At 47.0% G+C, this 23463-nt stretch overlaps 1 protein-coding gene across 2 annotated transcripts in view; it reads left to right on the top strand.

The window, feature by feature from the left end:
• LOC124037574 (dual specificity protein phosphatase 8-like) overlaps window positions 1-23463 on the top strand; it is a 141250-nt gene that overhangs the window by 1834 nt on the left and 115953 nt on the right. Inside the window, exons 1-2 of one of the 2 annotated variants that reach the window (XM_046352407.1) lie at window positions 1763-1968; window positions 8339-9058. In XM_046352407.1, the coding sequence (XP_046208363.1) occupies window positions 8822-9058 (237 nt within the window). In that variant the 5' untranslated portion in view covers window positions 1763-1968; window positions 8339-8821. Of the gene's footprint in view, window positions 1-1762; window positions 1969-8338; window positions 9059-23463 lie in introns of those variants that run through there. The other variant, XM_046352406.1, reaches the window with a different exon arrangement.

Raw genomic sequence — 23463 nt, 5'->3', positions numbered from 1 at the left:
ACAAGGACATCCCTGCCAGCCAAACCCTCTCCTAACTCCAACGATGCTGGGCCAATTGTGCACTGCCCCATGGGTCTCCCAGTCAGCTGTGACAGAGCCTGGACTCAAACCAGAATCTCTAGTGGCACAGCTAGCAACTGCGATGCAGTGCCTTAGACCACTGCGCCACTCAGGAGACCCAACATTCAATATCATTTCTGAGTGTGCCTTGCCTTTTCGAATGATTGTTGCATTACCACCAATTACTGTAGTTGTTAGTGACAGAGAAACATTGTTTAATTTGTTCCTGCTGTAGGAGAATGTTATCATTACAATTATACTCTTTAATTGTAAACGGACAGTGTTATTGTAACACCTCAAACAACACTATAAATGTTACACTTACAAATTAACACTAGGTAACACTGGCCAAAATGCTGTGTGTGTTCCACAGATTCCCATCCTATATGAGGTCTGTAGATGACGTTATTGGGAAGTTAATGATTAACTTGGATGATGTTACCTCATCGTTGGGTGTACTCCAGTTGATCCCTTTGTGTTTGCTTTCCCTCCACAAGCTTATGGGTAATTATTGACCTGAAGGAGACAGCCAGCACAGCCAACGTTGTTTATTTGACATGTATTGCATAGAAGTGAGTTCATTGTTTTAAATGTATTGCAAAGCATTCTTTCTGAAAAATGTGAGTTAAAATAATTGACTCAGTTTGAGACTTCTGGTCATTTTTTAAAAGTCATGTTTCATTACTCCTGGGCTACTACAGCACCAAACGTTTCATCTATATTTTGGATAGCATTATCCCGACCCTATTTTGTTATTCTTCTCCTGGTTAGTGTATGAACCTGTTCCAATGCAGTAGTAATTGGTCAGTAGTGTTGGAGCCAGCTCTAGTCCCTGTGGTGGTACCCTACCCTACAGTACCCACTACACAGCATCCTCCCTCTGTCCTCCTCGTGCCCCCTGCTCTCCCCAATACAGGCTGTTTCCATGGAAACCTAGCAATCTGCTCCAGTCAGTCCCACCTGTTTCCTACTTCTTCTCTTCTGTTCCTCAGAGTTTTAGAAATAAAAACAGTCTCCCACTGGCTATTTTAGGTTTCTAAATGCAGGATGGAGGAGACTAGTTGTGCAGGGTAGGGAATGTCAATGTGGTTTACTATGTTCAGTAAGTATTCTGCATTGTCATGTTGGATGGATGAGGATGCTGAGGTTGGGGCTCCCCTTCTCTCCTCTCTTTCCTCCCTTTCAGTCTAGACAGACAAAAGAGAATGAGAAGTGAGCTGTGATGCAATGATGGTGTTTGTACCTCTACAGATATAACCTGCACACCCCTCCTCTCCCTGCTGGTACCTCTCTCCTGCTCAATACTACACCTCTCCTCTCCCTGCTGGTACCTCTCTCCTGCTCAATACTACACCCCTCCTCTCCCTGCTGGTACCTCTCTCCTGCTCAATACTACACCCCTCCTCTCCCTGCTGGTACCTCTCTCCTGCTCAATACTACACCTCTCCTCTCCCTGCTGGTACCTCTCTCCTGCTCAATACTACACCCCTCCTCTCCCTGCTGGTACCTCTCTCCTCTCCCCACCCCTCCGCTACTCCTCTCCTCCCCTCTTCACCCCTCCCCTCCTCTCCCCTCACAGCCTCGTCCTTGTTGTCCGCACGAGAGAACGATAGAGAATGAGGGAGGGAGGGGGAGAGAGAGAGTGAGAAAGGGAGGAAGAAAAAGGGAGCTAGGGAGGGCGGGCTCGGGCGCCATTAGACATATGCAGCGGTCAGTGTGTGTTGCGCTCAACAGCAGCAACACAGAGAGGATAGGATCACATCTAATCCTGCTCTCTTGTACTGCACTGTCTGTCTGAAGGACTCCACTGACATAGCCATGCTATGGGGATGTCATAAGGCATGGTAAGGATGACACAGGGATGCTAATATCCTTGGTCCAGTGAGGCTACACTAGCTGCTAGCTAAGGTGAGGAAATCAAATCTATCTTTGTATTGGTCTTGGGAGAGAGGAGGGGGCGTGTGTGGATCTTTGTTTACATGCATTGCATGTGATGTGTTTTGTACTATGTGTTGTTGTGTGTGATTTACTTGTATCTCCTCTTACATGTCAAGAGACGGTAGAGGCATTAGTGAGCACAAGATGTTGAATTATATATTTTCAACCAAAGATACATTTTCTATGTCTTTTCAATGTCTTTTGCTCAGTGTACTGTAGTTTCCAGTGTCCCAGTGTCCTTGTGTTATGCAGGAGGACTCTGTTTGCTCTAGCAGTCTACATATAGAAGTTAGTTAGCTCTTCCATGTTCCAGATGCTGTGCTAGCACTGGGCACATTGCCAAGCAGCCACTGTAGATAGATTGACATCTATGTCAGATTGCTGCCCACTTGCTGGTGTAGGAGATGCTGGAAGAAAATACCCCTGTTATGTAAGAACTACACTAGGAAGACATGCAATGGATGTTGTGTGCTGATGACAGTTTCAAATGCTCTTATCGTGACACACTCTATTCAATATGAATCGCTGAAGTTCAGAGTTACAGCGTGATTGAAATTTAAAGGCAATGTTCCTGCATTAGCGGAGACTGCATTCACGGTAAACACTGCATATGTCGGCTCAATTGGAAATACATTAACATTTCTATCTCACAATTTGTAATGCTTCAGCGATACAGATTGAATAGAGTCCTTAGTGATGGAGATTAAGACTGTCGGTTTCACACCTAATTCTGTTCATCTTTCTCTCTCAATCTAATTTCAAACGCATTCTTTTATAAAGCCTTTTTACATCAGTAGATGTCACAAAGAGCTTATACAGAAACCCAGCCGAAAACCCCAAACAACAGCTCTCTTCTCCCTCTCTTCTATCTCTCTTTCTTCTGCTTCTATATTCTATATAGCTCTATTATATCTCTTCTCACTCTCTCTTTTCTATCTCTCTCTCATACCTTTATATCAGGGTTATTCAACTCTTACCCAACTAGGACCGGAGTCTGCTGGTTTCTGTTCTACCTGATCATTAATTGCACCCTCCTGATATCCCAGGTCTAAATCAGTCCCTGATTGGGAGGGGAACAAAGAAACAATGCAATGGAACTGGCTTCGAGGTCCAGATTTGAGTTTCAGGGCTCTATATTCTGTATCTCTCTCTTCTATCTCTCATCTCTTCAATCTCCATCTCTCTCTTCAATCTCTATCTCTCGTCTCTTCTATTTCAATCTCTCTATTCAATCTCTCGTCTCTTCTATCTCAATCTCTCTATTCAATCTCTCGTCTCTTCTATCTCAATCTCTCTATTCAATCTCTCGTCTCTTCTATCTCAATCTCACTATTCTATCTCTCGTCTCTTCTATCTCAATCTCTCTATTCAATCTCTCATCTCTTCTATTTCAATCTCTCTATTCAATCTCTCGTCTCTTCTATCTCAATCTCTCTATTCTATCTCTCGTCTCTTCTATCTCAATCTCTCTCTTCTATCGGTCCTATTTGTGGTATTTGGGATTTTATTAGGATCCCCATTGGCTGTTTCAAAAGCAGCTGCTACTCTTCCTGGGGTCCACAGAAAACATGAAACATGACATAATACAGAACATTAATAGACAAGAATAGAATAGAATGTGTTTCCACTGCTCCAGATTCTAATGGCGGCGAGCTTTACACCAGTCCAACCGATACTTGGCATTGCGCATGGTGATGTTAGGCTCGTGTGAGGCTGCTCTGTCATCGGAAAGCCATTCCATGAAGCTCCCGACGAACAGTTATTGTGATGACATTGCTTCCAGAGGAGGTTTGGAACTCGGTAGTGAGTGTTGCATCCAAGCACAGAGGATTTTTACATGCTACGCAGTTCAGCATTTGACATTGTTGCTCCTAGACATTTCCACTTCACAATGACAGTAGTTACAGTTGACCGGGGCAGCTCTGGCAGGGCTGAAATTTGATGAAGTGACTTGTTGGAAAGGTGTCATCCTATGACGGCGCCACGTTGAAGTCACTGAGCTCTTCAGTACGGGCCATTCTACTGCCAATGTTGATCTATGGAGATGTTATGGACGTGTGCTCAATTTGGTTTTACACCTGTCAGCAACCTGTGTGACAGGGTGTCCACATGTCCTGCATCTTATAATATATATCTTATAATACATCTGACCATCTCAGGATAGTGCCAATATAATACTGAGATATTCACAGCAACTAGATGCCGGAGCAATAAAAGTTAACATTTTAAACTGTAAGAAATGTATTTAAACAGCATTTTACTCTAATTACAAGGGATTAGAGTGAGAATGTTGGCTGTAGGGATTTGCATATTAATGATTACTTGGTGTTTTGTATGAATTGCACTTCTAGAAGCCTAACGAAAGGTTTCCCAACTGGCTATGATGACAAAACAAAACATACCAAATGTACATGGGTAAATGTTCAACCATTAAAATGTTCAAGACCCGCTTCAACTCTGACCTTTTCCTTTCATACAGTTAATTCTTTAGGAAATAGTACCACATATGAGTTAAAGTGGTACAGCACTCTCACTAACGGGTGCAACAAATAGAGCTTCTTACAATCACGCCTTAAAATATATTCATGTCCCAGTGATTGGTTCTCCTCCCACAATCCACTGAGTACAAAACAGCAGGAACAGCTGCTCTTTCCATGACATAGACTGACCAGGTGAATCCAGGTGAAATCTATGATCCCTTATTGAAGACACATGTTAAATCAGAGTAGCTGAAGGGGAGGAGACAGGTTAAAGAAGGATTTTTAAGCCTTGATACAATTGAGACATGATTTAAGTGCCTTTGAACAAGGTATGTTTGTAGGTTCCAGGCACCTGTTTGAATGTGTCAACAACTGCAATGCTGCTGGGTGTTTCATGCTCATCCGTTTCTCGTGTGTATCAAGAATGGTCCACCACCCAAAAGGCAGCCAGCCAACTTGACTCAACTGTGGGAAGCATTGGAGTCAACACGGGCCAGCATCCCTGTGGAACGCTTTCAACGCCTTGGAGAGTCTATGCCCCAATTAATTGAGGCTGTTCTGAGGGCAAACGGGAGTGCAACTCATTATAAGGAAGGTTTTTCTAATGTTTTGTACACTCAGTGTATTGCTCCACGATGCAGCATCATTTACAGCATGCTGTAGTAAATATAACAGCGTAGCAATACAGTTCTTTATTCTTAAATTGTATCAAATAAAATCAGCAATTGCTAACAGTGAATATTTAATTATATATTACACTGTGCCAACTGATATATGGTGTTTTCTATCATTTTGACTTTAAGCCTTAACAAAGGATTGTAAAATGTCAATACTACCGGGCAGAGCAGATCAAAAGGACAAGGCTAGCCGCTCAACTGTTAAAGGTTTGTGACTTGCTATCACTTTGATCTGTTCCCTATATACATTTCATTGGTAGGAATCACTACCACATATCATTTAAATTGATACAGTACTCTCATTATCAGGCACAACTAATATAGCCTCTCATAAGGCACTCCTCAAAATATGTTAATGAGCAAGAAACAACAAGTCTGTGCACCCAAGGTTTTTGGCTCTCTATATAATGCAGTATGGTATTGTATTTTGAATTCCAGTAAATTACTGGCAGCAATTAGCTTGTACGTTACTGTAGAGTTCCAGGATAAGGTATATAGAAATCCCGAAGTACAGTATATTGCGGTATTCTATGAGGGTACAGCGTTCTCACTCACAGAGTGAAACAAATATAGCCTCTTATAGCACTTAACATTTTCCCACAATGCATCATAATTAATACAGTAAAACACATGTATGGTATTTTACTGTGCATTTTACAGTGTTTTACTGTTGAAATGACAGAAAAGTCTCAGTGTGCTGTTACTGATAAGAAAGCTAACAGTGTAGCCTTGAGCTAGATGTGTTGTTAGGCTGGGAGTTCCTCACAGAATAACAACCCTTCCTTCCCCCTCTCCTCCCCTCCCTGTGCCGTGGCGATAATGTCATAGTAGGGGTTAGAGGTTGTTGAGTAGATCATGGCCCCCGTCCATGGACACTGCTGACTGACTGCTGACCAGAGCTCTCTCTCTCTCAATTCAAGGGCTTTATTGGCATGGGAAACATATGTTAACATTGCCAAAGCAAGAGAAGTAGATAATAAACCGCAAAAATTAACAGTAAACATTACACTCACAGAAGTTCCAAAAGAATAAAGACATTTCAAATGTCATATTATGTTTATATACAGCGTTGTAATGATTTGCAGATATGTAAAGTACAACATGGGAAATAAATAAACATTAATATGGGTTGTCTTCACAATGGTGTTTGTTCCTCACTGGTTGCCCTTTACTTGTGGCAACAGCTCTCTCTCTGTTTCTCTCTCTCTGTGTTTGTCTCTCTGTGTTTCATTTTCTCTGTGTTTCTCTCTCTGTGTTACTCTCACTCTGCATGTCTCTCTGTGTCTCTGTCACCCACCAAGTCCCTATTGGACAGGACTGAATGTTTCTTGTTTTTCTCTCACTCACACACACGTTTCTGTCTCCCACCTGTCTCTCATACACACAGAAATTCATTCCCTTTCTCTCACATACTCTTTTTTCCCCTCTTTCACTCCTTACACACATGGTGCCTTTCTGTCTCCATCTCTTTCACCTCTCTCTTCCTCCCATTCTCTCTGTATGTAAATGGTACATTTCTACTCTCCAGGAAAGCTATACTGGCTACTGTTGTTGTCGTGGAGATGTCATCCTGATGTCCTGTATTAGACACAACCTCTGTTTCTTCATGGGAAAGCATCTCTCTCCCCCTGTCTCTCTCTCTCTCTCTCTCTCTCTCTCTCTCTCTCTCTCTCTCTCTCTCTCTCTCTCTCTCTCTCTCTCTCTCTCTCTCTCACTCTCTCTCTCTCTCATCTGGGGTGTAAACCTTCCTTTTCACAGTAAGCGAGAGGAGAGGTGACATGTATTTTTCATGACGCAGCATAGCAGATAATAAATAAAATAACATGGCTGCTCTGCACCATCTTATGTAAAGCAGCACTTTCTGTCACCCCATCAGACAGGACATCGGAATGTAATGTTTGTCCATCATGGGATTTCCTCAAATGTTTGGTCTACACTGTGTGTCTGCAAATGTGCATGAACGGTGTGTGTGTGTGTGTCAGCTAACAGTATGACAGTTGTGGAGAGGAGAGGAGCTTATAGAGAGGTCTCTGTGACATGTGACACGCACACACACACACACACACACACACACACACACACACACACACACACACACACACACACACACACACACACACACACACACACACACACACACACACACACACACACACACACACACACACACACACACACACACACACACACACACACACACACAGGCTGTTTATCTATGTCCAGACCTGCTCTGTGAATTCCCCCCTCGGCTTAATTTATCTCAGCTCCTCAGTTTCCTGTTTCACGAGCTGCCACACAAGAGACCTTGCACCCACCACAACACACACACACACACACACACACACACACACACACACACACACACACACACACACACACACACACACACACACACACACACACACACACACACACACACACACACACACACACACACACACACACACACACACACACACACACAGTTTAAATTGTAGTACAGCGCTGTAGTCAGTGTATAAAGGCACTGTGTATTGTTGTAATTTCACCTGATAGTCCTCATAGTAGATTCCTCAGATCTCAGAACAGATTGCGCTCAGGGATGATCCAGAGCCCCTGTGAAGTCCTAACATGTTATATATTTGTTTAGTACTCTGGTTGTTTTTTATATGCGAAGTCTGCAAAGAGACTGTAAATGCAAGAATACTTTACACTTGACGTTGCGGTTATGGTACTGATGGCTGATGTAGTTTGTTTTAGGTTGCTCTAATTAGCAGCCCAGGGTCTGGCATACAGGATGGAACATGGAAGACAGTAGGCTACTTTGTCCACTTGGTTACTGTGTGGTGTGAATCATCACTATGTCATGTGTGATGTGAATCATCACTATGTCATGTGTGGTGTGAATCATCACTATGTCATGTGTGATGTGAATCATCACTATGTCATGTTTCATAACTTCTCAGGATGATTGTTTCCGTACACCTTAAATCTGTCTCATAACTCTCACACCCATGTGTTTCAAAACTCCAACAAAGTTTTGTCTCAAAGTTGGTCGCGGCTCAGTTGCCACTAGTGTTAGTGTTACAAAGCATTTCATTTGAAGAGGGTGTAGATGCTGATTCACTTTAGATGGATCTTTCACATACAGGTTAGAATGTTTGACTGACTGACTGACTGACTCACTCTGTCTTCTCTCCTCAGACACCATGGCTCTCCTGAGGTCCATTACAGTAGCAGTAGCTTCTCTCCTCCATTGACATCCTCTCTTCTCCTCTTCCACCACCACCACTTCCTCTCTCCACTCATCTACCCATCCACCCTCAGTACCACCCCTCCCCCCATCCATCCACTCCTACAACCTCAGCACCACCCCTTCCCCATCCATTCACCCCTACAACCTCAGCACCACCCCTACCCCCATCCATCCACTCATCCACCCTCAGCACCACCCCTCCCCCAACCATCCACCCTCAGCACCACCCCTCCCCCAACCATCCACCCTCAGCACCACCCCTACCCCCATCCATCCACTCATCCACCCTCAGCACCACCCCTCCCCCAACCATCCACCCTCAGCACCACGCCTCCCCCAACCATCCACCCTCAGCACCACCCCACCCCCCATCCATCCACCCATCCTCTCCACTCCTCACTGACCTCGTTGCTGCCCATCGTTGTGGCATCATGGCGGGGGAGAAGGGACCAACCAGGCGGAGTGCCATGGACATCAAGCGCCTAGCAGGGCTGATTCAGAGGGGGGCGGGTCGTCTACTGGTGATTGACAGCCGGACGTTCTCGGAGTACAACGCATCCCACGTACAAGGGGCGGTCAACGTGTGCTGCTCCAAGCTGGTGAAGAGGCGACTGCAGCAGGACAAGGTGTCCGTCACCGAGCTACTACAACCCAACGGCAAGGTCAAGGTAGGTCAAAGTTCACGGGGACAGGGGTTAGAGGTCAGGGGTCAGAGTTCGAGAGTGGATGGAAGTTACAGTTTATTGTCCTTCAAGAATAAATAAATATTTTCAACAGCTCGCCAGTTACACTGCACAGTTCACCACAGGAAAACATGCTGGTAATGAGGGCCAAGGGGCTGCCTACAGTGTATCATTCTAACATAGAAATCAAATCTAGATTCTATTTCTATGCATTCTATGTCTGGGTTCCAGGAGACCATGACCAGTCATTAGTTCAGGATTATTTCCCGGATGTGAGAGATGCTTTTTGGATTGATCACTATGTTGATAACTGTTGGGGCGGGAGAAGAACAGCAGCCTAAGGACATGAACATCCTATGCTATTGTTCTATGCAACAGGGTCAGGTAGAGGACTGTGTACTGTTCTGTTCTGTAGTCAGTCTGTGTCTCTCTGGCTTGCTCTGCTCTGGATTTCTGGGTGCTATATTTGGCAGGCTGGCAGGCGGTCATACTGTAGGTTTATTGCAATGAAACTGAATCCTCCCGTTTTCCATGACTTCTGCTTCCAATATGACAGCCTTGTTTCCATGGCCCAGCCATGGCATGCTACGCAAATCCTGTATTTATAGTCGCTGTGTGAAACTGGAGGTTGGGTGTTTGTCTGTGTGCATGTCTGTGTGCATGTCTGTGTGCATGTCTGTGTGCATGCGCACGTGTGTGTGTGAGGGTGGTTGGGTGTGTGCGTGCATGTCTGTGTGCATGCATGCGCGTGTGTGCGTGTGTGTGTGTGTGTGTGTGTGTGTGTGTGTGTGTGTGTGTGTGTGTGTGTGTGTGTGTGTGTGTGTGTGTGTGTGTGTGTGTGTGTGTGTGTGTGTGTGTGTGTGTGTGTGTGTGTGTGTGTGTGTGTGTTGTGTGTGTGTGTGTGTTTGCTCTATCCAGTAACTTTACATGATGGGTAAATCCATCTCAACAGACCTGTGGAAATAACATCTTCCTTCCCACAGCACCAACAAGACAGAAACAATGTTACAGTGGCGCAATTTGAATATAATTACACCTGCAATGCCAAAGAACATGACCACGGCATTGATTCTGGGATGCTATAAGATATGGATGACACATGCCCTTAGTATTGTGATGACGGAAACATTTGGGGGATTTTTTTTAGGTGTGACACACACAGTTTGAGTGGCGACTCATAAAAGCCAGTCGTCTACTTCCTGATGTGAATCAGCGGGCCCTGGATGCCTGACCTGTCATGTATGTGTGTGGCTCGTGCTTCGTCTCATTCTCTCCTTCCCCCCTAGTTGCTTATATTCATGATTTAGCACTTGGAGTCAGTCCTTCCAACTCAGCCTGTCAATGTAACTACCCTTCGACCCTCAGTGAGATGTAGAGGTGTCTAACCCGCTCTACATGAGTGGAAGCAGCAGCACCTTAGACCTTTATTCAACTTAATCAATATATGTATGTCCCTGGGATTGAAAGACATCTCTCTCTCTCTCTCTCTCTCTCTCTCTCTCTCTCTCTCTCTCTCTCTCTCTCTCTCTCTCTCTCTCTCTCTCTCTCTCTCTCTCTCTCTCTCTCTCTCTCTCTCTCTCTCTCTCTCTCTCTCTCTCTCTCTCTCTCTCTCTCTCTCTCTCTCTCTCTCTCTCTCTCTCTCTCTCTCTCTCTCTCTCTCTCTCTCTCTCTCTCTCTCTCTCTCTCTCTCTCTCTCTCTCTCTCTCTCTCTCTCTCTCTCTCTCTCTCTCTCTCTCTCTCTCTCTCTCTCTCTCTCTCTCTCTCTCTCTCTCTCTCTCTCTCTCTCTCTCTCTCTCTCTCTCTCTCTCTCTCTCTCTCTCTCACACTCTCTCTCTCACATGCTCTCTCTCTCTCTCTCTCTCTCTCTCTCTCTCTCTCTCTCTCTCTCTCTCTCTCTCTCTCTCTCTCTCTCTCTCTCTCTCTCTCTCTCTCTCTCACACTCTCTCTCACACGCTCTCTCTCTCTCACACGCTCTCTCTCTTACACTCTCTCTCTCTCACACGCTCTCTCTCTCTCTCTCTCTCTCTCTCTCTCTCTCTCTCTCTCTCTCTCTCTCTCTCTCTCTCTCTCTCTCTCTCTCTCTCTCTCTCTCTCTCACACACACACTCTCTCTCTCTCTCTCTCTCTCTCTCTCTCTCTCTCTCTCTCTCTCTCTCTCTCTCGCTCTTTCTCTCTCTTTCTCTCTCTCTCTCTCTCTGATTGAAATATGCATCATACCAGTATTTTCTGCCCTGGTAAGTTTAGAGTCATTATTACCCTGGGCAGAATGCTGTTGCACAACTTTTATTTTAATAGACCAGTGACTAATGTCTCCCAGTCAGTGTGTAGAGGCTTTGGACTGGTCGGAAGGCTAGAACTGGTTTACATCAGGGCTGAGTTCAATTACAATTTCCAAAAGTGAACCCAATTCAAAGTTTTCCTAATTGAAAAGCATTGAAGATAATTGGAATTTCAGACTACATCCTGAATTGACTGGAGTTTAAATGGAATTGGCCCCAACCCTGGGGTGTAATCATTACTCCAAACATTTGCAAAACGTTCTATTGTGCAATGAAAACGAACGTTTCTATTGGACAGATTCAGGTAGGTCCCCCGTCCCTGTTTGCTGAAAATGTCCAATAGAAATACTAGTTTTCGTTACAAAATGGAAAGTTTTGCAACTGTTTGGAGTAATGAGGTTAACATAATCATTTAGGGCCCGATTCTGATCCAAGTTAAGAGCAAGTAAATAGCTTTCTATTCACCTGCTATTTGTTTTGAATATGGCGTATTCTGACCTTGACTTAATTCCCTAGTAATTCCACCACATTTACGAGGAAACTGAATAAGTTCTAGAGAACCTACCCGTTCCAAGTGGAAAAAGCATCTACTTAATTTTTTCCTCATAGAAATAACACATTCTCCTTCCACTGTAATGTACTTGGTATTAATTTGATAATAGCTATTGATAACAGCTAGGTAAATGAGTTATCCGTTTGGATAAGGGAATTGTAAATATAAGTGACACTTGTATTAGATATATTTTACCTTATAATCGCTGGAGACTAATGTGAAAACAGTCATATGGCAGCACACTGAAGCATATCAACATATCAACCACAGTAAAGTTGATGAAATGCTCTGCTATTATGCAGAATATTCATTGTACAGACTTGTAACTTGCAGGGATGGGTACTCGTGATTGTCTTATAGACTACCCCGACTTTCTTCCATTGCTATCATGTTAAATGTTAGTCACTATCAGTATCGACCGTCAGTAGGCCAAATAACAACACAATTCAACTGACAATTTACTGTTAGTTTTCTTCAGTGGGTATCATTTCATTAAATTACATTGTTTCATTTACCTTCATTTGCTTCCTCTGTAAACGTTGGCACGGCCATGTGGTTGTTGCTGATGATCTTTAGTAACAGTTGTTAATATAAAAAAAAAAAAAAAGTGAATTAAATCATTATTTGGGGCGGCAGGGTAGCCTAGTGGTTAGAGCGTTGGACTAGTAATCGGAAGGTTGCAAGTTCAAACCCCCGAGCTGACAAGGTACACATCTGTCGTTCTGTCCCTGAACAGGCAGTTAACCCACTGTTCCCAGGCCGTCATTGATAATAAGAATTTGTTCTTAACTGACTTGCCTGGTAAAATAAATAAAATTATGGAGCGCAGACCATGCCGTGACAGTTTGAACTTGCAAGGCACAATACTTGGGTGTCATCACACTGTTCCATGGTTAGTGCAGGCAATAGATGAGGGTACAGACTACTATTGTACACTATTATCCCAATTATAATTATATGTACACCAGTGGTGTAGAGTACTTCAGTAAAAATACTTAAAAGAACTACTTAAGTAATTTTTTGACAACTTTTACTTTTATTTCACTACATTCCTAAAGAAAATGATGTACTTTTTACTCCATTCATTTTCCCTGACACCCAAAAGGACTAAACAGAGTATGTCCCTGGTCATCCCTACTGCCTCTGATCTGACTCACTAAACAGAGTATGTCCCTGGTCATCCCTACTGCCTCTGATCTGACTCACTAAACAGAGTATGTCCCTGGTCATCCCTACTGCCTCTGATCTGACTCACTAAACAGAGTATGTCCCTGGTCATCCCTACTGCCTCTGATCTGACTCACTAAACAGAGTATGTCCCTGGTCATCTCTACTGCCTCTGATCTGACTCACTAAACAGAGTATGTCCCTGGTCATCTCTACTGCCTCTGATCTGACTCACTAAACAGAGTATGTCCCTGGTCATCCCTACTGCCTCTGATCTGACTCACTAAACAGAGTATGTCCCTGGTCATCTCTACTGCCTCTGATCTGACTCACTAAACAGAGTATGTCCCTGGTCATCCCTACTGCCTCTGATCTGACTCACTAAACAGAGTATGTCCCTGGTCATCTCTACTGCCTCTGATCTGACTCACTAAACAGAGTATGTCCCTGGTCATCCCTACTGCCTCTGATCTGACTCACTAAACAGAGTATGTCCCTGGTCATCCCTACTGCCTCTGATCTGACTCACTAAACAGAGTATGTCCCTGGTCATCCCTACTGCCTCTGATCTGACTCACTAAACAGAGTATGTCCCTGGTCATCCCTACTGCCTCTGATCTGACTCACTAAACAGAGTATGTCCCTGGTCATCCCTACTGCCTCTGATCTGACTCACTAAACAGAGTATGTCCCTGGTCATCCCTACTGCCTCTGATCTGACTCACTAAACAGAGTATGTCCCTGGTCATCCCTACTGCCTCTGATCTGACTCACTAAACAGAGTATGTCCCTGGTCATCCCTACTGCCTCTGATCTGACTCACTAAACAGAGTATGTCCCTGGTCATCCCCACTGCCTCTGATCTGACTCACTAAACAGAGTATGTCCCTGGTCATCCCCACTGCCTCTGATCTGACTCACTAAACAGAGTATGTCCCTGGTCATCCCTACTGCCTCTGATCTGACTCACTAAACACACATGTTTAATTTGTAAATGATGTCTGAGTGTTGGAGCCTCCCCCTGGCTATCCGTCTCGTTTGATTAATTATATGGAATTTGAAATTATTTATACTTTTACTTTTAAAACTTAAGTATATTTGAGCAATTACATTTACTTTTCATACTTAATTATATTTAAAACCAAATACTTTTAGACTTTTACTCAAGTAGTATTTTACTGGGTGACTATCTTTTCTATTAAGGTATCCTTACTTTTACTCAAGTATGACAATCGGGTACTTTTCCCACCACAGATGTACACTAATCTTCAGTATTACCATGGGTTAAACAGTTGAATATAACTCTATGTAATACATTGCTGAGGTGTAGTCATCTTTTAGGACACAAGCTCATTACAATACAAAACTGTATGAATAAGGCTTGAAATGACTTAGATGCTTTCTAAATATAGCATAATCAAATTATAAAATGACTAACTATAAGATTTTACCATCCTTAGAACTGTAAAATACATATTTCTATGTTATTCTATGTTCTATGTTTAATGTGCATATTTTCTAAAGTTCTCTGTTGATCAATGCATCTGTCCCCATTGCTGTAAACGTCTCACAGACCTCTAGCTTGGCTTCCTGCACTCATTAGGAACTCGCCTTCCATCTCATATTAACCCTGTCCACCTGTGACAAACAGAAACTGTTGTTTGTTTAAAATCTATGAATTATTTTTAGATTCATGGATATAAATCGATCTCTGAATGTGCTACCGTGATGATTGCAGTCATGTGCTTTGTCAGCGGCTGTGACAGAGCGAATGAAATGGAAGGGGGGACATCCCAGCTTCAAGTGGTTTCAGATTTCACATCCTACGCCGCACAGACTCAGAAGAAAATACTACTGTGTCCTTGGGAACCAGGGATATCACTCAAAGCGAGCCATTTCGATCTATGGTATCCACAGATAGATGAGGAAGTGAAAATGTTGGTCGGAACCGATACCAGAAACACGCAGGTCCCCGAAAAATGGGACCTTACATCTAAGAGGATTTAAATAACTTTTGATTCCCAGGAGGACCCGTATGAATGAAAAAAAGATGGAAATGTATGCACTAACCTCTGTAAGTTGCTCTTGAGAAGAGCTTCTGCTAAATGACTAATATGTGAAAAAGAAAAAAATTATTTGAGAAAAAAGATATATCTCTCTATATCACCATCTCTCTGTCACTCTGTCCTGGTCCCCCCCCACCTGTATAACACCATCTCTCTATCAACATCCCTGTTTCCTCTCTTTCTCTCTGCCCCTCTTTTCTCTCTCTGTCTTCTCCATGTTGCCCTGTTGCTGGCTAGCTGTTGGTATTCTCTCCACCACAGTAAAGAGGATAATGCTGCCGATTTAATGCTAGGCTGGATAAAGCTGGAACTAGCCGGGTGACACGGGAGGGCCACACGGCCCCAGAGTCCTTTGTTATTGGCTAAGCATGACATCATCCCCCTTTGTGTGGCCACTGGCAGGCCGTGAGCTGGGCACGTGCAGAGCGGCTGCGCGGTATTAATGCAGGCTCCTGCCCACACCACACACACATACACACACACACGCAGACACACACTGCCTCCCACAGGGCTTTCAGCATCACTAGGGGCCGCCTCAGCGAGCCTGTCTCAGTCAGACGATGAAGCAAAGGACATCATTGTGGGTCCTTGTGGGAGTGAATGTAGGAAGCTGAAGAGAGAGGGGTATTCATGGGTGGGCTACCTCCTGCCTGCATCCTATTGAGTCATAATGGCAGGCGTCCCCCAAGGCTCTATGCTTGACCCTTTCAGATTTTATCATCACAGGATTAGGTTGAGTGAACTAAGTGTATAGACAGGAATCAAAATGGCGTCCTACCTCCCTACATAAACCCCCATGTAATTCACTGTACAGGCTCTACTAGGCTTAAACTAGGTCAGTTAAATACTGTAGGCTGTGTGTGTGAGCATATTTGTGTGTAGTGTGTGGATGAACCTCAACCTCAGCAGGAGCATGGTCCCTAGTCAGTGACTGTGTGATGATCAGGCCGGGTTGTTTCTTGGCTTCAGCAAAGCTAATCCTTCCACGCTGCTCCATGCTGCTGGATGTGGTGTAGGAGTGAATCAGGGCCAGGCCAGGACCAGGGCAAGTCTTAAAATATGGCCCAGAGGTTGGCTAGCTCCAGTTAGGGCCTGGGTAAGGCCAGGGCAAAGTCTGACAGATGGCCCAGAGGTTGGCTAGCTCCAGTCAGGGCCAGGGTAAGGCCAGGGCAAAGTCTGACAGATGGCCCAGAGGTTGGCTAGCTCCAGTTAGGGCCAGGGTAAGGCCAGGGCAAAGTCTGACAGATGGCCCAGAGGTTGGCTAGCTCCAGTCAGGGCCAGGGAGACTCTTAGACTGGCATTTAAGGAGGTCACCAGGCTCTGTTCTGTACTGCACAGTTCACCAAATTCAAATCAGTCGCAAATACTCTCTATCACACACACTCTTCTTCTGTCTTCTTCTCTCTCTCCAGTTTTATTTCCACTACAAACGATTGTAACACGTTTAACCTTAACTGATGTTCAACTGTCACTGGTTAGTCTTTGATACTAATTGGTCCTTTTGCCAGAAGACTGGGTTCCGGCTGCACGTGTCCCGTAAGCCATTTACTAAACATTTATCTCCATCACCTACCGGTATCCACCTGCTAAGGATCCTGGGTAATGACTTAATGAAGTGTAATGCCTCATGGGATTGCCCCACCACAGACACGACACCTAGAAAAGACGAATACGTTGTTGTCTTACCATATGACAAATCTCTGACATAATTTGTCTTGAATATGGATAACAATAGCAAAATGGATCATTTTACAGTATTTGCATGATGAGCATTGAGCACTATATCATGAACTATAGATGTGTTATTTACATTCACTAGTAGTAACTGAAATGGATTAGCAGTTTACGGTATCATCCTCATTTTAACTTAGGGCTGCAGTATACAGTTGGATGCACAAGTGTGATATCCTGACCCTTGACATTGACATTATTTACAGGTAATGGTAGCGACGGAGTTAGCATATGCGAGTACAGTGTCATACTTATTTCCATCCAGGACAATACAGTAGTGTAGACATTGTTTTTAGGTCCATATCCTGTTCTAGCCTGGTGTACAGTAACGTGGCTATTGCACCACTCAGGATAACTAACCCGCTGCGTGTCATGGCCAGGTAGCCAGGTTGATGGTAACGGAAGGGCACAGCAGGATGTTTGGGGATTTTTATGACACAGCCTGGAATGTTTTGGTGATTTCCTGAGGCAGACATTTTTAGCAACACTCATATTTAAGCCCAGACCGTGGCAATACTGTGGGAGAGGCTATACAGACATGCCTGGTGCCCAAAATTATGATGTATGTCGCGAGTTGAGTGGGGACGAACGGATTCGGTTAAGACCTCCGAGCTATAATAACAATGGTTCTGTGTTAGGGTGCTTTAGGAGTTAGGGTGCATGAGGACGTAGGGAGCGTGAGGAGTTAGGGAGCGTGAGGAGGTAGGGAGCGTGAGGAGGTAGGGAACGTGAGGACGTAGGGAGTGTGAGGAGTTAGGGAGCGTGAGGAGTTAGGGAGCATGAGGAGTTAGGGAGCGTGAGGAGTTAGGGAGTGTGAGGAGTTAGGGAGCGTGAGGAGTTAGGGAGCATGAGGAGTTAGGGAGCATGAGGAGTTAGGGAGCGTGAGGAGGTAGGGAGCGTGAGGAGGTAGGGAGCATGAGGAGTTAGGGAGTGTGAGGAGTTAGGGAGTGTGAGGAGTTAGGGAGCGTGAGGAGTTAGGGAGCATGAGGAGTTAGGGAGTGTGAGGAGTTAGGGAGTGTGAGGAGTTAGGGAGCGTGAGGAGTTAGGGAGCATGAGGAGTTAGGGAGTGTGAGGAGTTAGGGGGAGTGTGAGGAGTTAGGGAGCGTGAGGAGTTAGGGAGCATGAGGAGTTAGGGAGCATGAGGAGTTAGGGAGCGTGAGGAGGTAGGGAGCGTGAGGAGTTAGGGAGTGTGAGGAGTTAGGGAGTGTGAGGAGTTAGGGAGCGTGAGGAGTTAGGGAGCATGAGGAGTTAGGGAGCATGAGGAGTTAGGGAGCATGAGGAGGTAGGGAGCGTGAGGAGGTAGGGAGCATGAGGAGTTAGGGAGTGTGAGGAGTTAGGGAGCATGAGGAGTTAGGGAGCATGAGGAGTTAGGGAGCGTGAGGAGGTAGGGAGCATGAGGAGTTAGGGAGTGTGAGGAGTTAGGGAGTGTGAGGAGTTAGGGAGCGTGAGGAGTTAGGGAGCATGAGGAGTTAGGGAGCATGAGGAGTTAGGGAGCGTGAGGAGGTAGGGAGCGTGAGGAGGTAGGGAGCATGAGGAGTTAGGGAGTGTGAGGAGTTAGGGAGCGTGAGGAGGTAGGGAGCGTGAGGAGTTAGGGAGCATGAGGAGTTAGGGAGCGTGAGGAGTTAGGGAGTGTGAGGAGTTAGGGAGCGTGAGGAGTTAGGGAGCATGAGGAGTTAGGGAGCGTGAGGAGTTAGGGAGCGTGAGGAGTTAGGGAGTGTGAGGAGTTAGGGAGCGTGAGGAGGTAGGGAGCGTGAGGAGTTAGGGAGCATGAGGAGTTAGGGAGCGTGAGGAGTTAGGGAGTGTGAGGAGTTAGGGAGCGTGAGGAGTTAGGGAGCATGAGGAGTTAGGGAGTGTGAGGAGTTAGGGAGCGTGAGGAGGTAGGGAGCGTGAGGAGTTAGGGAGCATGAGGAGTTAGGGAGCGTGAGGAGTTAGGGAGCATGAGGAGTTAGGGAGCATGAGGAGTTAGGGAGCGTGAGGAGTTAGGGAGTGTGAGGAGTTAGGGAGCGTGAGGAGGTAGGGAGCGTGAGGAGTTAGGGAGCATGAGGAGTTAGGGAGCGTGAGGAGTTAGGGAGCGTGAGGAGTTAGGGAGCGTGAGGAGTTAGGGAGCATGAGGAGTTAGGGAGCGTGAGGAGTTAGGGAGTGAGGAGTTAGGGAGGTGAGGAGTTAGGGAGCGTGAGGAGTTAGGGAGCGTGAGGAGGTAGGGAGCGTGAGGAGGTAGGGAGCGTGAGGAGGTAGGAAGCATGAGGAGTTAGGGAGCGTGAGGAGTTAGGGAGCGTGAGGAGTTAGGGAGCGTGAGGAGGTAGGGAGCGTGAGGAGGTAGGGAGCGTGAGGAGGTAGGGAGCATGAGGAGTTAGGGAGCGTGAGGACGTAGGGAGCGTGAGTAGTTAGGGAGTGTGAGGAGTTAGGGAGCGTGAGGAGTTAGGGAGCGTGAGGAGTTAGGGAGGGTGAGGAGCGAGGAGGGAGTGTCAGGAGGAGGGAGCGTGAGGAGGTAGGGAGCGTGAGGAGTTAGGGAGGGTGAGGAGTTAGGGAGCATGAGGAGTTAGGGAGCGTGAGGAGGTAGGGAACGTGAGGACGTAGGGAGTGTGAGGAGTTAGGGAACGTGAGGACGTAGGGAGCGTGAGGAGTTAGGGAGCGTGAGGAGTTAGGGAGCATGAGGAGTTAGGGAGCGTGAGGAGTTAGGGAGCGTGAGGAGTTAGGGAGCGTGAGGACGTAGGGAGCGTGAGGACGTAGGGTGCGTGTGGAGTTAGGGGGAGGGGAGGACGTAGGGAGCGTGAGGAGTTAGGGAGTGTGAGGACGTAGGGAGCGTGAGGACGTAGGGTGCGTGAGGACATAGGGAGCGTGAGGACGTAGGGAGCGTGAGGACGTAGGGAGCGTGAGGACGTAGGGTGCGTGAGGACGTAGGGTGCGTGAGGACGTAGGGTGCGTGAGGACGTAGGGAGCGTGAGGACGTAGGGAGCGTGAGGACGTAGGGAGCGTGAGTAGTTAGGGAGTGTGAGGAGTTAGGGAGCGTGAGGAGTTAGGGAGCGTGAGGAGGTAGGGAGCGTGAGGAGGTAGGGAGCGTGAGGAGGTAGGAAGCATGAGGAGTTAGGGAGCGTGAGGAGTTAGGGAGCGTGAGGAGTTAGGGAGCGTGAGGAGGTAGGGAGCGTGAGGAGGTAGGGAGCGTGAGGAGGTAGGGAGCATGAGGAGTTAGGGAGCGTGAGGACGTAGGGAGCGTGAGTAGTTAGGGAGTGTGAGGAGTTAGGGAGCGTGAGGAGTTAGGGAGCGTGAGGAGTTAGGGAGGGTGAGGACGTAGGGAGTGTCAGGAGTTAGGGAGCGTGAGGAGGTAGGGAGCGTGAGGAGTTAGGGAGGGTGAGGAGTTAGGGAGCATGAGGAGTTAGGGAGCGTGAGGAGGTAGGGAACGTGAGGACGTAGGGAGTGTGAGGAGTTAGGGAACGTGAGGACGTAGGGAGCGTGAGGAGTTAGGGAGCGTGAGGAGTTAGGGAGGTTGAGGAGTTAGGGAGCATGAGGAGTTAGGGAGCGTGAGGAGTTAGGGAGCGTGAGGAGTTAGGGAGCGTGAGGACGTAGGGAGCGTGAGGACGTAGGGTGCGTGTGGAGTTAGGGAGGGTGAGGACGTAGGGAGCGTGAGGAGTTAGGGAGTGTGAGGACGTAGGGAGCGTGAGGACGTAGGGTGCGTGAGGACATAGGGAGCGTGAGGACGTAGGGAGCGTGAGGACGTAGGGAGCGTGAGGACGTAGGGTGCGTGAGGACGTAGGGTGCGTGAGGACGTAGGGTGCGTGAGGACGTAGGGAGCGTGAGGACGTAGGGTGCGTGAGGACGTAGGGTGCGTGAGGACGTAGGGAGCGTGAGGACGTAGGGTGCGTGAGGACGTAGGGAGCGTGAGGACGTAGGGAGCGTGAGGACGTAGGGAGCGTGAGGACGTAGGGAGCGTGAGGACGTAGGGTGCGTGAGGACGTAGGGAGCGTGAGGACGTAGGGAGCGTGAGGACGTAGGGTGCGTGAGGACGTAGGGTGCATGAGGACGTAGGGGCGTGAGGCGTAGGGTGCGTGAGGACGTAGGGTGCGTGAGGACGTAGGGAGCGTGAGGACGTAGGGAGCGTGAGGACGTAGGGAGCGTGAGGGCGTAGGGTGCGTGAGGACGTAGGGAGCGTGAGGACGTAGGGGTGCGTGAGGCGTAGGGTGCGTGAGGACGTAGGGAGCGTGAGGACGTAGGGAGCGTGAGGACGTAGGGAGCGTGAGGACGTAGGGTGCGTGAGGACGTAGGGAGCGTGAGGACGTAGGGGTGCGTGAGGACGTAGGGAGCGTGAGGACGTAGGGAGCGTGAGGACGTAGGGGTGCGTGAGGACGTAGGGGTGCGTGAGGGCGTAGGGTGCGTGAGGACGTAGGGAGCGTGAGGACGTAGGGTGCGTGAGGACGTAGGGTGCGTGAGGACGTAGGGAGCGTGAGGACGTAGGGTGCGTGAGGACGTAGGGAGCGTGAGGACGTAGGGAGGGAGCGTGAGGACGTAGGGTGCGTGAGGACGTAGGGAGCGTGAGGACGTAGGGAGCGTGAGGACGTAGGGAGCGTGAGGACGTAGGGAGCGTGAGGACGTAGGGTGCGTGAGGACGTAGGGAGCGTGAGGACGTAGGGAGCGTGAGGACGTAGGGAGCGTGAGGACGTAGGGAGCGTGAGGACGTAGGGAGCGTGAGGACGTAGGGAGCGTGAGGACGTAGGGAGCGTGAGGACGTAGGGAGCGTGAGATTTGGATCAAGGGGTCCAGAGGCAGGGTGTTTTTGGGGGAGGGGCAGTGTGTGGTGAACCTTCATCATCGGTCGTTTGAGTGATTTGGTCACACAACCCCCCACCCCGCTAGCACTTCATAATAGCTCCACATAAAGCATTCAGAATGGATTAGTTAATAGTTTATTCATAATTTATTAATTATTACTCCATTCATAAGATGATTCATGTAGGTCCTTATAAACCATTTACTAGTCAGTTAGATGTTATCATCTAAAGTGTGGGGTATATATACTTCATAAATCATTTATAAATGTTTAGAGTGACCAGTGTAATTTCTCACAAAAAGATGGACAGATGGACATTCCAACAGTACATGATGTTCCAGGTCTCAAAATGACCTAGATCCTATCAATGGTTAAGCAATAAGCACACAGATGATGTTAAAGAAAATATTTGAAACATTTTATTCCAAAACAGTAACGTCAAACACACTCTATGCTGAGTAAAGTGACATACGCATTTCTTGGCAGTGACTTTTCTACCAACGCGTGGATTACAGTCACCTCTTAGAGTAGTCTAATATTGGTTAACCCAGAAATAAAATATTGTGCAATTTGGTCAGCTGCATGACTAAATTATGGGTCCATACATTTAACCTTTATTTAAACATTGAGATTAAAAAATCTCTTTTTACAAGAGAACCCAATACGTGTTAGAAATGAGGAGTTGTGGTTTGCTGCAAGGACTCCACCCAAAAGTAAAGGTACCGACCCCCACCTCAATCACATAACAGTAGGAATAAATATCCACTAGACAAAAACTGTCCGGTCCGGCCAGCTGTTATGTGTCGGCTGCATCTCCCTGTTTTATGGTTAGTTTGCTGTCGCGATGTTGTATGTGTCGGCTGCATCTCCCTGTTTTATGGTTAGTTTGCTGTCCCGATGTTGTATGTGTCGGCTGCATCTCCCTGTTTTATGGTTAGTTTGCTGTCCCGATGTTGTATGTGTCGGCTGCATCTCCCTGTTTTATGGTTAGTTTGCTGTCGCGATGTTGTATGTGTCGGCTGCATCTCCCTGTTTTATGGTTAGTTTGCTGTCCCGATGTTGTATGTGTCGGCTGCATCTCCCTGTTTTATTTACATTTACATTTAAGTCATTTAGCAGACGCTCTTATCCAGAGCGACTTACAAATTGGTGCATTCACCTTATGACATCCAGTGGAACAGTCACTTTACAATAGTGCATCTAAATCTTAAAGGGGGGTGAGAGGGAATACTTATCCTATCCTAGGTATTCCTTAAAGAGGTGGGGTTTCAGGTGTCTCCGGAATGTGGTGATTGACTCCGCTGTCCTGGCGACGTGAGGGAGTTTGTTCCACCATTGGGGGGCCAGAGCAGCGAACAGTTTTGACTGGGCTGAGCGGGAGCTGTACTTCCTCAGTGGTAGGGAGGCGAGCAGGCCAGAGGTGGATGAACGCAGTGCCCTTGTTTGGGTGTAGGGCCTGATCAGAGCCTGGAGGTACTGAGGTGCCGTTCCCCTCACAGCTCCGTAGGCAAGCACCATGGTCTTGTAGCGGATGCGAGCTTCAACTGGAAGCCAGTGGAGAGAACGGAGGAGTGGGGTGACGTGAGAGAACTTGGGAAGGTTGAACACCAGACGGGCTGCGGCGTTCTGGATGAGTTGAAGGGGTTTAATGGCACAGGCAGGGAGCCCAGCCAACAGCGAGTTGCAGTAATCCAGACGGGAGATGACAAGTGCCTGAATTAGGACCTGCGCCGCTTCCTGTGTGAGGCAGGGTCGTACTCTGCGGATGTTGTAGAGCATGAACCTACAGGAACGGGCCACCGCCTTGATGTTGGTTGAGAACGACAGGGTGT

The sequence above is a fragment of the Oncorhynchus gorbuscha genome, linkage group LG06 (genome assembly GCF_021184085.1).
Source record: "Oncorhynchus gorbuscha isolate QuinsamMale2020 ecotype Even-year linkage group LG06, OgorEven_v1.0, whole genome shotgun sequence".
Lineage (NCBI taxonomy): Eukaryota > Metazoa > Chordata > Actinopteri > Salmoniformes > Salmonidae > Oncorhynchus > Oncorhynchus gorbuscha.
The sequence above is the reverse complement of the archived record's forward strand: the minus strand, read 5'-3'. Positions and strand labels throughout refer to the sequence as shown.